This window comes from Rhinoraja longicauda, chromosome 33 (genome assembly GCF_053455715.1).
Source record: "Rhinoraja longicauda isolate Sanriku21f chromosome 33, sRhiLon1.1, whole genome shotgun sequence".
Taxonomy (NCBI): Eukaryota; Metazoa; Chordata; class Chondrichthyes; order Rajiformes; family Arhynchobatidae; genus Rhinoraja; species Rhinoraja longicauda.
In genome coordinates, this window is record NC_135985.1 from 3,877,939 (window position 1) to 3,892,624 (window position 14,686).

General features: G+C 41.2%; 1 protein-coding gene across 3 annotated transcripts; it reads right to left on the minus strand.

Annotated features, from left to right (window-relative positions):
* Positions 1 to 2,096: 2,096 nt before the first annotated feature.
* nr2f2 (nuclear receptor subfamily 2, group F, member 2) lies at positions 2,097 to 14,144 on the minus strand. 3 transcript variants are annotated; one of them, XM_078427503.1, is made up of 3 exons: positions 13,876 to 14,144; positions 6,626 to 7,153; positions 2,097 to 4,889 (listed from the first exon to the last, which is right to left on the minus strand). In XM_078427503.1, exons 1-3 carry the CDS (start codon positions 13,925 to 13,927, stop codon positions 4,615 to 4,617), a joined length of 855 nt encoding a protein of 284 aa, XP_078283629.1. In that variant the 5' UTR covers positions 13,928 to 14,144; the 3' UTR covers positions 2,097 to 4,614. The 3 variants fall into 3 exon arrangements, with proteins under 3 accessions (XP_078283629.1, XP_078283628.1, XP_078283627.1); XM_078427502.1 differs by lacking the exon at positions 13,876 to 14,144 and adding an exon at positions 8,222 to 9,731; XM_078427501.1 differs by lacking the exon at positions 13,876 to 14,144 and adding an exon at positions 8,222 to 9,731 and having other exon boundaries at positions 6,626 to 7,174.
* Positions 14,145 to 14,686: the final 542 nt, after the last annotated feature.

Sequence of the window (14,686 nt, forward strand, 5' to 3'; positions counted from 1 at the left end):
TATTCTGTGTATATATATATATTTTTATTAATAAATACATTCATATTGATTGAGCCTACACAGACACTCATTTCAAGCAAACTTTCTTTCATCAACTCGAATCCTGTTACAACCAATGCCCAAATTTAACTGCTTTAAAATTACTGAGTAATTAGATTGAGTTGCGTTTCACCATTAATTAGGCAACAGCGCAGTGGGGAGGCTTTGAGATTCGAGAAAATAGTTGGTAGGGGAGGGGGTGGAGGGAGGGGGTGGGGGGATCATCTGAAGCAACTTTCAGCCCAGTTTAAATAAATAAATGCTCGCAGAGGTTTAGAATTCTAATCGTGCCTGTGTCTCACGAGCCTTTCCCTTAAGTCGAAGGCACGGGGAATCCAAACTTAGTTGAATTACTCGTGTCCCTTTTCTTTATTTTGGCTTTTGTCATCGGCCCATTAAGCTGAGCTGCTGCAGAGGATTGAATTTAACCCCTTTTGGTCTTTGCAATTAAAAAACAAACAATAAATGAAGAACCGAGAAGTAAGCTTTATGGGGCGAACTGATGTAAATAGACCATTGGAGAGGCAAATATCTCAGGGAATGTACATGATAGTTTTGTGGCAGTGTGTGCGTGTGTGTGTGTGTGTGTGTGTGTGTGTGTGTGTAGCCTGCGACTCCACTCTGTATAAGTTGCAGCGAGTTGAGATTGAATTGAGGCCGCCGATTTTTGCATATTTAAATGTCAATGCACAATAGGATCGCGTGAAATGTCGGCCCTTTTTTAACCTCGAGGTCTTTAAGGGGTAAAACCTGACTGTCTATCGCGAAAACAACTGCACTTCCAACCACAGACCCGAGCTCTCTCAATCTCCCCCCCCCCCCCCCCCCCGTCCTCCCCTAGATCGCTCTCAGGTTACGATTGCAAATATAAGCGTATATATTGTAAATATGTATATATATTAATAAAGCCGATGTATGTAGCCTGCTGCTAATAGTTTCATAAGATCGGGCCTGTACGTAAATAGCAAAGGGGGGGTGAAATATGTTTCCTATTACCACTCGCCTGGAGACGGCAGCAGAAAACACGACGCCATGTTGGGCTGCTAACAGGACACTAACACCAGGCCGACTGAGCGCATACTTTCACACGCTCGATCTCCGATTACAAATACAACCCCCCCCTTCTCCTCCAACCTCCCAATAAAATACATTAAAGACAAACAGAGAAAGAATGCAGCAAACTTCATGTTGCAACACAAGCGCCTAGATTTTTAAAAACAGCCTTTAGAAATCGCACAAAATGTGATGCATTGCAGGTGGTGTAATATTGAGTTATATCTTCTTAATGGGGCTTTTTGTTGATGTTTAAAGATCGCCTGGCCGCGTTGTAAAACATGATCTGATATGCTTCCCCCACCCCTCAGTTTGCCGAGGTTTGGTCATTAGCGGTTAAAGGCAAATGACTCGGGTTTACTGAGCATGTCGAGTGAAGTCACATTGCCCAATCGTCCCTCTCCTCGCTGCAAGGGTGTGTGTGTGTGTGTGTGTGTGTGTTTGAGAGGGAGAGAGAGAGAGAGAGGAGGGAGGGAGGCACGCTGGAATCCTACAAGCTTGCTGAACATGTTTGGCTGGTTTCTTTTAACCCCTAGCAAAGAAATACGAAGTAAGATCAGATAAATTTTAAAAAGCCGCAGGAAAAAATGGACACTTCAGGGGATCGTCACCATATTTCAGCGGCCTCAGATCTTTGCCATTTAATGGACAAGCTCGCCAATTTCAATCCCTTTTGTCAGTTTCACCCCGGGTTAATTTTATTGTTCTAACGCAGCGAGAAAGGGGGGAAACTTTTGTTTTAAAGTGTGGAAGGGGGATTTCGACGGAGCGAAAAGAGGGGGGAGATTATAATTCATAAAACTAACCTAAACTAAACGTAAAGCAGACAAATTGTGAGAAACTTGAAACCGTGGAAGTTCACTGTACGCAATACAGCTTCGAACCGTGCACAGATTATGTGCAGAATCGTTGATTATGATAAAAGCTTCGATTTATCAATATTTAAGTTGAGAAAATAGGGAATGAAACAGGGAGAGACTTTGATTCAAAGCCATAAATTATAATTTAATACCAATAACAATTTACAACAAAAACGCTGTATACAATAGCTAACACAAACAGGAGTCTGGCGTAGTAACTCCACACACATCTTACTTGCAATAAAAAACATCTGAAAATGCTCGATCTATAAGTTAGAACAGCGTAGCAATACCCTGAAGTAAAAAAAAACGTGGGTCAGCTGCAAACGTGTTAATAATGACAATCATACATCATTTCTGGTCCATATCTGTCTCTATAACAGGTAAAGATCACTGTTCCATCAACTATACAAAATGATTCTTTTTTTTTTGTGCAACCATAACATGATGTAGAATGCGGCCGGAAAGCCACACACAAAAAAAGGTTATTTTTTCTTTTTTTTTAAAAAGGGACAAAATGCAAGTTTTCACACTGCAGTGTGGGTAGCGGCACTACCGGGGGAAAAAGCTTGGAACCAGCAGCTTGGGCCAACCCAAGCCAGCTCGCTCTGTTATTATTTTTGCTTTTTGTGTGTGTGTGTAATGTGTGTGTGGGTGTGTTTTGCTTTTAAACAAGGGTAGATGGGAGCACTGAAGCCAAACATTCGCCCAAATGTATATCCTCTATACAATCAAACATTTTCATGTATGTAACAAATGTAAAATGTATTAGCGATCTGTGGCCATGCTCTCACAGTCTATTTCCATATATAAAAATTCAAATGAATTTATATTTATATACATAAAATCAGGCTCACTTGTAGTGCTACACGTCAAACGTCAGCCACATCATCCTCCGTTTGAAGATCTTCCAATAACAAAAATTGGCAACCACATTTTTCCAGACATACTTTTTTTTTGGAATAAATCTCATTTAATATATTTATTTACAATCAACACTGTTCCTAGTAGCAATTGCTTGTTTAAGTGTGTTCTGTGCGTGAACTTCAGACACAATAAGCTTCAAAACAAAACCCTGACCATTAACACACATAATGATCCATGCTTCCTAACACCTGTCTAATGTACAATGGTTGCACAGGCACTTCAGATAGAACTAAATAAGGGTCGGTGGTCAAAATCCCCATGGCATTTTGAATTTAAAAAGGAAAGGGGGTACGGCGTGTCGTACAGGGGCCATATGACTGTATCTTTAGGGTGTCATCGCTAAGACCTAAAGGCAAGGAGCAGCATGTCCACGACTTGTGCTTTCATTGAAAAAGCATGTGGTTTGTCCACTACAACAGACTGTGGCGGTAAACTATACAGGTATATAGAGTAAATAAGACAAATAATGTACGAATTGTAATGACTCCAGTAAACTGCGATGTTTGACCATTGTAATGAGATTTTTTTTTTCCTTGGGTGATCATACAATTGTAACAGCGAAAAGTTCCATATATCAAATAATATTATAATCTCCGAATACTTTCATTTTTTTTCTTGAATATAACACACAAGACTGACCAAACAATCCAATCATAACTTTTACAGTACAGAAATTTTTGCACTTAAAATAACCCTTCAGCTTGTATACACGACTGTAAACTCCAGATACTTAATTAACCACACGTAAAAATAGTAAGTGCCAACATTGAGTTTCATGCTGAATCCAAGAAAATAAATCGTGGTTGTTTTTCCTTTAAAAGGGCTAAGGGTTTATAATTGTTACAAATGGCTGGGAAATATACAAACAGGCGTGTTTTGGAACCTCGTACGATTCTATACTGCAACAGGAACTAAATTGAGCCACATAGATTTAATGAAAAATATTGTACTGTGTCTTGGACACATAAAAGATCTTTGCTTTCAGATATATACCCACACTGTACTCCCGCCCCCACCCCCCACATGTCAATATTAACGAGTTTTCAACAATGGATTTTTAAATTACAAGTGTGTATCATTTAATATTGGTCTGCAGTCCATTTCCCCCAAATTAAACGTCTTTTGAGTTAACACTATAAGTGCGCTTCCAGCATTAAGTTGCGATTCTGTTTTTTAAAAAAAAACCTTTTCATCTAACATTTTAGCGGATTACGTTTTAATTCTTGCAGAACATATTTACGTGATACACCGTATCTGATAAGAAGCAATGGTTATATCAAAATTATTAGTAGAGAATCACAGAGGAGACTGGTTTGAAACCAGGAATCATACAAAACAGCTATAGATACACAAACACCGGACAATTTATAATAATTTGGAAAATGTTATTTTTCTTTCCTCCTAATTTTGAAATTCTTGTTTAAATGCACTTATCTTTATATCGATATTTCTCAAAAGTTTACAAAATAAACCAAAATAAAAGACTAATTTCCTTTTGTTACAAAATGATAAGTAGCAAGTTGTTCTGAACGAAACAGAAGAGTTTTTGAATGCGTTTGTTTTTAAGTTCGTGTACAGTCATTGAAATCCACAGTCCTTTTTTTTTTATTCTTCCCACTCTTCAATTTTTTTTTGTGTGTCACAAAGGTAAACTTGTAACAGCCTTTTATTTCCTTCTTTACAGAAGGAATTTGCAAAATAATGTCACTTGCCTCTTTTTTTTCCCCCTTCCTATTTACTGAATGGACATATAAGGCCAGTTGAAGCTGCTGCCGGAGAGTAACATATCACGGATCAGGGTCTCTATGGGGGTTTTACCTACCAAGCGGACGAAGAATAATTGCTCGATAACAGAAGATGAGACGGTGCGAAGAGAAGGGAGACGGAGTAAAAGCTTTCCAAAACGGGTCGGCTGATTCGGATACTGACTGCGAACATATTCCTCCAGAGCACATTGCGATTTCTCCTGTAAGCTTTCTATATGGGCCACATCAGACAAGCCACACGCATCTTCATTAAGGAAAGAGGACACAAAGGAAGGAGTGGGGGGGGAGAAAAAAGAGAGAAATATATTAGAAAAAGTGTAGGATTAAATATATTACACCCGCACTTGCATGGGACCTTTAATTAGAGAGCATAGGTTATGACCTGACCTAAGCATTGCATCTTGCAATACCGAAACTCAGCCCGGCAGATGCATGTTATTACAGGCATCAAAGAAAACACAAAGCACAGATATAGCAACCATTCACAGCCACATTTTACATAATACTTTTTGGCGTTTGTAAACTTAAACCAGATTTGGCCTGCACTGGCGAGCAGTGTATACGTTTACATATGTGTGTGTGTGTGTGTGTGTGTGTGTGTGTGTGTGTGTGTGTGTGTGTGTGTGTGTGTGTGTGTGTGTGTGTGTGTATGCGTGTGTGTGTGTGTATGCGTGTGTGTATGTGTGTGCACACACACAGACACACACACATATATTATATATATATATATTTATATATATATGTGTGTGTGTGTGTGTGTGTGTGTGTGTGTGTGTGTGTGTGTGTGTGTGTGTGTGTGTGTGTGTGTGTGTGTGTGTGTGTGTGTGTGTGTGTGTGTGTGTGTGTATATATATATATATATATATATTCCATCAGCGTGTAACACCAAAGTGCTCACAAAACAGTGAGCTTGCTTCGTTGCGCACCAGGCCTGACATTTTACAAATAGTAATAAATTAACTGCTATGGTAATGTCATCGATTGCTCCTGGTTGAGTAGGATCAAGTAGACTGAACAAACAAAATAAACCGCATAAAATTTAAAAGTGTTTCCAAGTCGGTTAGTAATTCAAGTATAAAAAAAAGACTAAGAAAAATACTACTTCATAAAAGCTGGCATGTGTTAACTTAAAGCAAACACACAACACGTCACCCTCACTTAAACTCAGGGGCCTGGATATTGTTTTTCTCTAACTGGATGTTCACTTTCATTTGATTAGTTTGGTTTAAAAAAATACATTTTGGGAAAGCGTCGTTTTTATGTGTGAAGTAAGAATATATATATATATACATATATAAAAGGAAGTTTGGGCCACGACTCTTGCACTGGGAAAGGTCCTCTAGATACCCAGATCACTCTGACACAACAAGGAAGGAATTGTGGACCGCTTAGTCACATAAACTGTGGGGTTTTTTCTGTTTGCTGATATCAATCCTTGAAAGCATTATCCCAGCTCCAGATGAGCGACTGTGGTAATATTATAACTTAAGTGCGGCAATTCTGAACACAGTACAAAGGGGAATGACTAACTGAAACACGTGAAAAATGAAATATATATATATATATATATATATATATATATATATATATATATATATATATATATATATATATATATATAATTTACTCTCCTTTCATATTTACATCCGCACAGCGTTTTTCTTTTAATAATAATGTAATTCTCATGCAAATTGATGGGGAATATGCAGCAATTGCTTGTGGCACGGACCACTACAAATGGTTAAAAAGCTCACTGGATGTTTTCATCTTATTTTAAAACTTATATTTTGCTGCAGCAAATAAAGACTTTTTTCCCCCAGCCATTTCAATACTAAGGGGTGTTATGTGGAGAGAGTATGCCAGCACTCTAAGTGCACGGATAGTGACGCTAAATATTTGACTGGATCTCCATTCTGATGCGGTATCATGGCTGTTTTGATTACAGATCAGCCATATTTTGGAATGTGAGCATTTGCTTACCTGAAGTAAAGAGGACGATGGCCTTTAAACAGCTATATTCTGCCGAATCGACGTGCAAAGCCTTGAGTTTCTCGACCTGTTCCTGGAAGATCCGTATGTGATCCATGAAAGCGACGACCCTGTCTGCCGACATTGGGGACGCGTGAAGCCCGGCGGCCGCCAACAGAGGAGCCACATGGAGGGGCATGGAGCACTGGGCAGCGTTCAGAACAAACAACTCACTCCAGGTCAGCCTCAGCAGGGCTACCTGGTCTGTGATCTGCAGATCCGGGAAGAAAGGGATATTCCTTGCCCATTCCACGGCGCTGAACAGCAGCCGAGCCGCCAGTTCACAAATGTTTTCAATGCCCATGATATTGTTCGGTTGCATGCATTGGCTGCCATAACGGGAGGTCGGGTAAGGCTCGGCCCGCAATAACAGGGAGATATATCCCGATAAATAGGAATGGCAGTTGAGTGGGTCTCCATTTGTCAAGGCGAACTGGCCTGGTGTCGGTTGTGTAGGAGGCATTCTTCCCCTTTGAACTGCTGCAGTACGAAAAGAACAGACTACAGATATTGAAACCTGAATCTTACCTCATTTTCAGACAGTTTTGCACACAATACACACACCAAAAAAACAAAGGCAAGAGCTGCCGCAGACACTGCCTTTTTGTTTAATAAATCTCACCTCTGCCGCAGCAGAATGGTGCATGTTTTAAACCACGACTGCATTTGCCGAGCCAAGCACTGCAATGCAATTTTGCTATGTCATTTCCCTAACGCGTGTAAAAACTGATTAAATATTTTACAACAATGGCTGATTTATTTTCCTATCTGGACTTTACAAACTGTTCCAACTTGCACGGTGCTTTATGACCATCCTCTTCTACTTCTCGTGCGGTTGCGTGTGTAACCTAGCACATTTTACCAAATTAGATTACAATCAAAACACGCTTTCTATGGTTAATCTACAACTTACAATTTTCCAGCACTCTCTCTCACCCCCCACTCCCCCACACACACACACACACTCTTTCTCTCTCACTCTCTCTGTCTCTCTCTCTCTCTCTCTTTCTCATACACACACCCAGACACAAACACAGACACACACTCGCACACACACACACACACACACACACACACACACACACACACACACACTTTCTCTCTCACTCTCTCTGTCTCTCGCTCTTTCTCATACACACACACAGACACAAACACAGAGACACATTCACACACACACATTCACACACACACACACACACACACACACACACACACACACACACACACACACACACACACACACACACACACACACACACACACACACACACACACACACACACACACACACACACACACACATACACACACCCGCACACCCGCACACACACCCATAAAGTGAAATCAGAAAAATTAACATTTGCTAGACTACTTAACTGAGTTCCTCAACCATAAACTGCACAGACAGGCGGTAGCAATTGAGTGAAACATGCAAAGAATGGTCGCCTATTTTAACTTTATAGAATCAAACAATTCGGCTTTCTTAGAAGTAAGAGGGTTGGCGGGTAACAGCGGTTCAAACATTTGAAATAAATTAATTCTCAATACCTTCCCGTCTCATGCCGACTTTCAGGCATTTTTTCAGGCGGCAATACTGACACTGATTGCGGTGATGTTGGTCTATGGGGCAGTTCCTGTTGGCACGACATGTGTACGTCAAGTTTCTGCGCACACTTCTTTTAAAGAAACTCTTGCAGCCTTCGCAGGTGAACTGGCCGTAATGTTTGCCGCTCGACTTGTCCCCGCACACCACACACTCGATATGCTGCTGCTGCTTCTCGCTCTGCTGGTTGGATTGGGCCGGGGTGCCCGGGGCTCCAGGTTGGCCGGGGGTTTGTGGGGTGAGGGGGGCTCCAGAAGGCTGTTGCGGTCCTTGTTGAGACGGAGGCGGCTGTGTGCCTTGAGCTCCGGCCACGTCGTCTTGCGGGTCTCGCCACGTACTAACTACCATTGCCATATCTCGGGGCAGAGTGTGTTATCAGGCAGCAAAAACAAAAAACAAACAAAAAAAAAAAAAAACACGCACAAAAAGAAGAAAGGTCTTGTCTTTTGGATCTGGGGTTGGAGGGAGAAAATGAAGGGAGGAGAAGCGATGAGCCGACCAAAAAAATAAAATACAGAGAGAGAGAGAGAGAGAGAGAGAGAGAGAGAGAGGGACAGACAGAGAGAGAGACAGAGAGAGAAAGAGAGAGAAAGAGAGAGAAAGAGAGAAAGGGAGAGAGAGAGAGAGGCAGTGAGCAGCAGCAGCAGTTCAGACCCGATCGGAAGAGAAGATTCGATTGTCGGGGGGCCGAGACCAGGGCAACACGCAGTCAGCCATTCAGGAAACCCATCAAAAAGGGAAAAAGAGGGACGAAAGGTTAAAGACTGAAAGCAAAAAACAGGCTCGACTCTTGCAGGCAGATGCACGCTCCGGAGTGGAAGTGACCGACCATCAACTGATCATAGAATCTTCGCCGAGCCGGTAGTGCTGGAACTGCACATATAGACACACACACGCACACACTCACGCACACTCACACACACACACACACACACACACACACACTCACACACGCGCGCACACACGATGAGAGTCAACAACTCGCCGGCGAAAAAGAGACCACAAAAAAAAAGAGAGAGCAGAGACGACGTGCAAGGAAGAGAGGGGGAGAAAAAAATAGGAATAGCTATGCAACCTCTCTCATGCGAGAGGAAGCAGGGAAATAAAGGAAGACAGCAGATAATCAAACTGATCAAATATGCAAAAGGGGTTTGGAAGTGAATCCGATTTGAACGAGCGAGCTTACGGAGTATTTTTTCTGAAAGGGGGAATCTGCGCGGATGGCTGTATATAGTGAACTTTGACACGACTATTCAAACTGACACGTTTCTATGGAGATGATTCCCTTATAAGGCGCTGCCGAGTGACGGAGACAAGCGCCGGCTTCTGGCGACTGACAATCAAAGACGACTGGTCAGAGCTTTAGGTTCGAGGGGCTGGGACTCGTAGCACGCCCCCCGCACCGCATTGGACGGCCACTTTCCCTTATTATCTAACACATCCTGGCCGCCAGCAAATTTACATGAAACCCATGCGCAGAAGGTCCACTTCGAAAAATAAGTTTACCCCCCCCCTCCCCTACCCCCCAAAAAGCCTCTTCTTCCACCCCCCCCCCCCCACACACACACACACACACAAACACACACACTCACACACCACCGACACCCCCAAGCCTCCCCTCACTTTTTTTTCTTTTCATTGTATTAAAAAATCTTCAAAGATGGGTGGAATTTTTTTTTTTTAAATGCAACTTTCTCAACTGAGGTACCCACAGACACAAATTAATACACAGATGATATTAAACCAACTAATAAAGGACATGACATTAAAAAAAAAAACTCAGCAAAATCATGCGACAACAGGCATTGAATATTCCCAATTACAAGTGCTCGCATTGTGAAGGTAGAATTTTGAAATATGAAGAGTATATTTGACATTATTATTATTCCAGAGTTTGCAATATACCTGCTATTTGTATATAATTTTGAAGGGTTCTATGATAAGCCTTTTGCTGCAAATGCGTACGGTCCGTCAAGACAAAATTATCACAGAAAAACCCCATCATTTTTTTCCTTATCAGTGGCCGAAGTTGATGCTGAAGATGTAACATTAGCGACGATTGCATTTGCACGAGTCGGGACATTCTAACGCTAGCTAGATTTTTTTTAGGAAACTTAATAAATGCGCCCAAATGCAACGAAGTGAAATAATGTCAGAAATCAGCTGCGGTCAGTTTGTGGAGAAGAATTGTTTCTGTGCGTTCGACAATGTGACTAGCCTTGGAAAAACCATGAATACTCGAGAGAATCTCATTGATCAGATGAACCATTATTAATTCGGATAAATAACGCGTTTACTTTGAAATACTAAAGAGTGAAAAAGAGCTTTGAAGTATGCGTATAACTGATCAGCTAAATACGCTGTAACATATAGGAAGACTGATACAGTCATGAGGATATGTAGTTTTGCACCAAAATGTCCGAAACTAAATGGGAGACGGACGATGCTTGAGGATTGAGTTGTTCCGATATGATTTTCTTCCTTATACCTCAATATTAAAGAATTTCAATGTATCATGTGTTTATTTTTGTGGAAAATAGACATTTCCCATTGATGTCACATTATGTACGGTGGTCATTCTGGACAGATAGATAGGGCTACTCTCTTATCAATGCTACCAGAATTAACTAGAATTAACTAGCAGAATTTACTAATATTGTCGTGAGGAATATTCAAATTCAATGGTAAATTCAATGGTTTTCGGAGAGTCCAGCCGTCTTATAAGCTATATTTAATTGCAGCAATTAATACCTCGCAAAATATCATCTAGTATACTAAATAACTGCATGGAATGGAATTAGTATGTATGAAGAAAAACGTATTATGGTAAGAATCTACGTGCTACCAAGAATCCGCTGGCGCTCAATTGTTTCTGCACAATTCACGGTGGTTCAATTTTTAAAAAAAGTATACAATTTAATACACACGCACTTTAAAACACATGTTAGATGTATCCTCTCCCCTTGATATGTGCGTTCAAAATTGATATTATCGCATGTGTTACCGGGAATAGTCAGAAATTCTCACGCCTGTCGATGTTCGCATTGTTACGCGGTTAATATATAACATAAGGAATTATACCAGTCGGAGGATGTAACGCACACACATGGGGACATTGCATTAAACAGGTGTTTACTTTGAAGTCCAATGGGTAGAATATTAAATACCGTTACTTGGAGGCACATACATTTTCCTCTCTCCTCTCCTCGTCTATCAGATATCTACCCGAATGCACATGATATTCGGGTACAGTTACCAATGTAGCCTCCCCGCGACTACTGTAAGTGATTAAAATTTGTATCAGAAGACGTGTTTGCTTGGAGGTAAATAATCTCCTTATTCTTGAAATGTCCAGTGCACAATCGTACAGCAACTACGCTCACTTAGGTCGGTAAAGACACGAACGCAAACGGTCCTAAACCATATATGTTGCAACTTACAGGAAGAAGTACGCGTGGTTTTAACTTCATCGGTTTCAATGTGCCTGGTAAAAAATATTAATTTAATTTGAGCAGATAGTAGACATACTGGAGTGCACTGGGCAGTTAGTTTGGGGAAATAGGAAATGAATATATTTTGTTTGTAATTAAACTCTAGCGTATCAATATTATCCACCCAATGATGTGTGTTGCTAAGCGCTCCTTTGAGAGGAACAGGCAAAAGTTTGAAACACGTTTTCTGGTGCAAAATTTAATCGTTCTTTAGTGTTTTTAATAACAGACAGCAAGGCTACACTTTTCAATGATAATGTCAAAAGTAAGTTTGAGTTGTTTCGGTACCAAACTAGAAAGACAATCAGAAACCAATCAGCCGGAGTTTAAATAGTTTCCAAGGGATTTGGTAAATTAATATTGTGTTGCTTGCCAACTGTGGCATATTTATTGAAACCTATTTCTACCACGAACTAGATGCCACTTATTTTCCAGTTGTTCTCTGATAACCAGCTATTGAATTTGAGTTCCCTGTGAATTCGCCCTGTCCACCTCTCTCTCTCTCTCTCTCTCTCTCTCTCTCTCTCTCTCTCTCTCTCTCTCTCTCTCTCTCTCTCTCTCTCTCTCTCTCTCTCTCTCTCTCTCTCTCTCTCTCTCTCTCTCTCTCTCTCTCTCTCTCTCTCTCTCTCTCTCTCTCTCTCTCTCTCTCTCTCCCTCTCCCACCCTCCCTCTCCCACCCTCCCTCTCCCTCTCTCTTTCTCTCTCTCTCTCTCTCTCTCTCTCTCTCTCTACATTTCAACACAATGAATGGAGGAAAGTGGCTCCTATTGTGTCCCGGTGATCTCAAAGTCATTGCAGTTTTTAAGCGGTGACTTGTGGCACTTTGATAACCGCCGGGAGCTGTCAGTGTAGCGGGCTTCTGAAAAATTTACAGTGTTAAATCGCAGCATATGCTGGTGAATTTGTCAAAACCTTGTACAGTATCCGGCTGCCACCTAGCGTATGGAGTGTCGCTGTAGAACTCCGGAGCTGAACAGCCATTCAAAGCGATCGGGCTCACAACACGTCCTTAGTACCCCGAAAAAAAAAACTTCTGCACCTTTAATATGATTAATTCTTTAGGATTTTTCTCTAATTGATTCGGACGTTGGTGAGCGGGTCTGCGTGATCTCCGTCGCTTTTGTTTTTTTTATAGATCTGCCTCGACGCCTGGGTCGACTTAAGTGCCAGGAATTGGTCTTATTTCCAAAACAACCGATTGCTAATTTGACTTTTTTCCCACCCGTTCTAAAAACGGTTCATCTAAAACAGTAAAGCGACACCAAAATGATGCCGGCTCCTGCGCCCCTCAAATAAATAAATATACATTCCCCCCCACAAAAATCATCAGATGAGAGTATCTGGATCTAGATTAAAACGGTGAGTACCAATTTCTAATACACAGTTCAAATTAAATGTGTTGATTGTAGAAACGTTTTACTTGCTAGATTTTAAGACGATTCTGTTCTTATTTCTTATATTGAGAGAAAAGTTTTTTTTAATGAGCTCGCCGGCGATATTCAACGTTGTAAATCAAAGCACTATTACCCAGCAATTTACTAATGATTGCAAAACAAATCTAATTCATTGAAACACGGGGTAGAGGCGTTGTATTTTTTTGGCGTACACGACTGGAACTCGCTTTAGAAAGCATCCAGTTCCCTTGGTTCATCTCGGGGTTGGCGAGTATGTTTCTTTCTGCTGGTTATTTTGCCTATTTCCTAATATTACACTACCGTGCGGCACTGTAACCAGTCCACTATTCAATTGGATTCCTGACCGGTGCGATCCATTTGGAAACACGTACATTAAACTACCCCCGGAGCGTAAGAACTGAACGCTAGATTATCAAAATAGTCAGAAAGAGAAGCCGACCTTGATTGAATGATTTTTGTTTTTGCCATTAAACCTAGAATATAATTAAAGCAAAACTTTAATTGTTTTAACGGATATTCAATAGGCCACAGAGTAGAAGTATGTGTCGAAATTCAAAACCTGCTTCGTGTCAAAATAGTATAGATTAATTAATACAGGTGTTTAAGAACGATAATGTTTTGAGCAAGAAAAAAAGCGTATTTCCCCCCTCGATTAAGTAAACAAAAGTACATATATATTTATTAAAAACATACCAAACATCATTGCTTGAAACTGTCTTTGTTCAGTGTCCGAAATTATTTGCATCGTGAAGATTTGGAGACTCCGCTGGACACAGGAAGTTGTGAATCTTGGCGGAACCAACCGCGTTGGAAAGTACTGAGTGAGATGAATCTTTTTTTTTCTGGCAGGTGAACTGAAGGAGGACTTGTCTCCTCCTCACCTGATCAATTTGCCTATTGAAGAGAATCATTCATTTCATCGACCGTCATCTGTTTGCACGGCCGAGAATGTAAACTGATATAATTAAAAAAAACACAAGGTAGCCTTCAGAGAGAGAGAGAGAGAGAGAGAGAGAGGGAGTGAGAGAGAGTGAGAGAGAGTGAGAGAGAGAGTGAGAGAGAGTGAGAGAGAGAGAGAGAGGGGGGGAGGAGAGAGAGAGAGAGAGAGAGAGAGAGAGAGAGAGAGAGAGAGAGGCTGATATAAATATTCAGAAAAAAGCAGGGAAGTACTTTCGATTTGCAATTTAACTTTCGCTCAGTCTTTACATTTAAACTTTATGGGCCTATCGATAATCGCTGAGCTGCGGAAAAGTGCAATAGCATGCGTTGAGCGCCTTTTAAACCCTCGAACCACTAATACCAATGTCCTGCGCAATTTCGCTCCTTTGCTCTGGTCAGTTCGGGTTTGAGAGAGTTTCCAATATTTGGTCTATTTTTTTTGTGGGGGGGGGGGGGGGGTGGGTAGGGGGTGGGGGGTGTGGGGAGGGTGAAGGGTTGGGAGGGAGGGGGTGGGGTGGGTGAAGGTGATGGGAGGCCAAACGTACATGTATCAGTTGAAAACAAG

Bases quoted from the DNA above. Each gene is read 5' to 3' on its own strand.
- nr2f2 (XM_078427501.1), bottom strand. From the start codon at position 8,630: ATGGCAATGGTAGTTAGTACGTGGCGAGACCCGCAAGACGACGTGGCC. The intron at 7,175-8,221 runs GTATTGAGAATT...CAATATCTGTAG, and splicing joins AGTCGGCATGAGACGGGAAG to TCTGTTCTTTTCGTACTGCA. The intron at 4,890-6,625 runs GTAAGCAAATGC...TCCTTAATGAAG, and splicing joins CATCGTCCTCTTTACTTCAG to ATGCGTGTGGCTTGTCTGAT.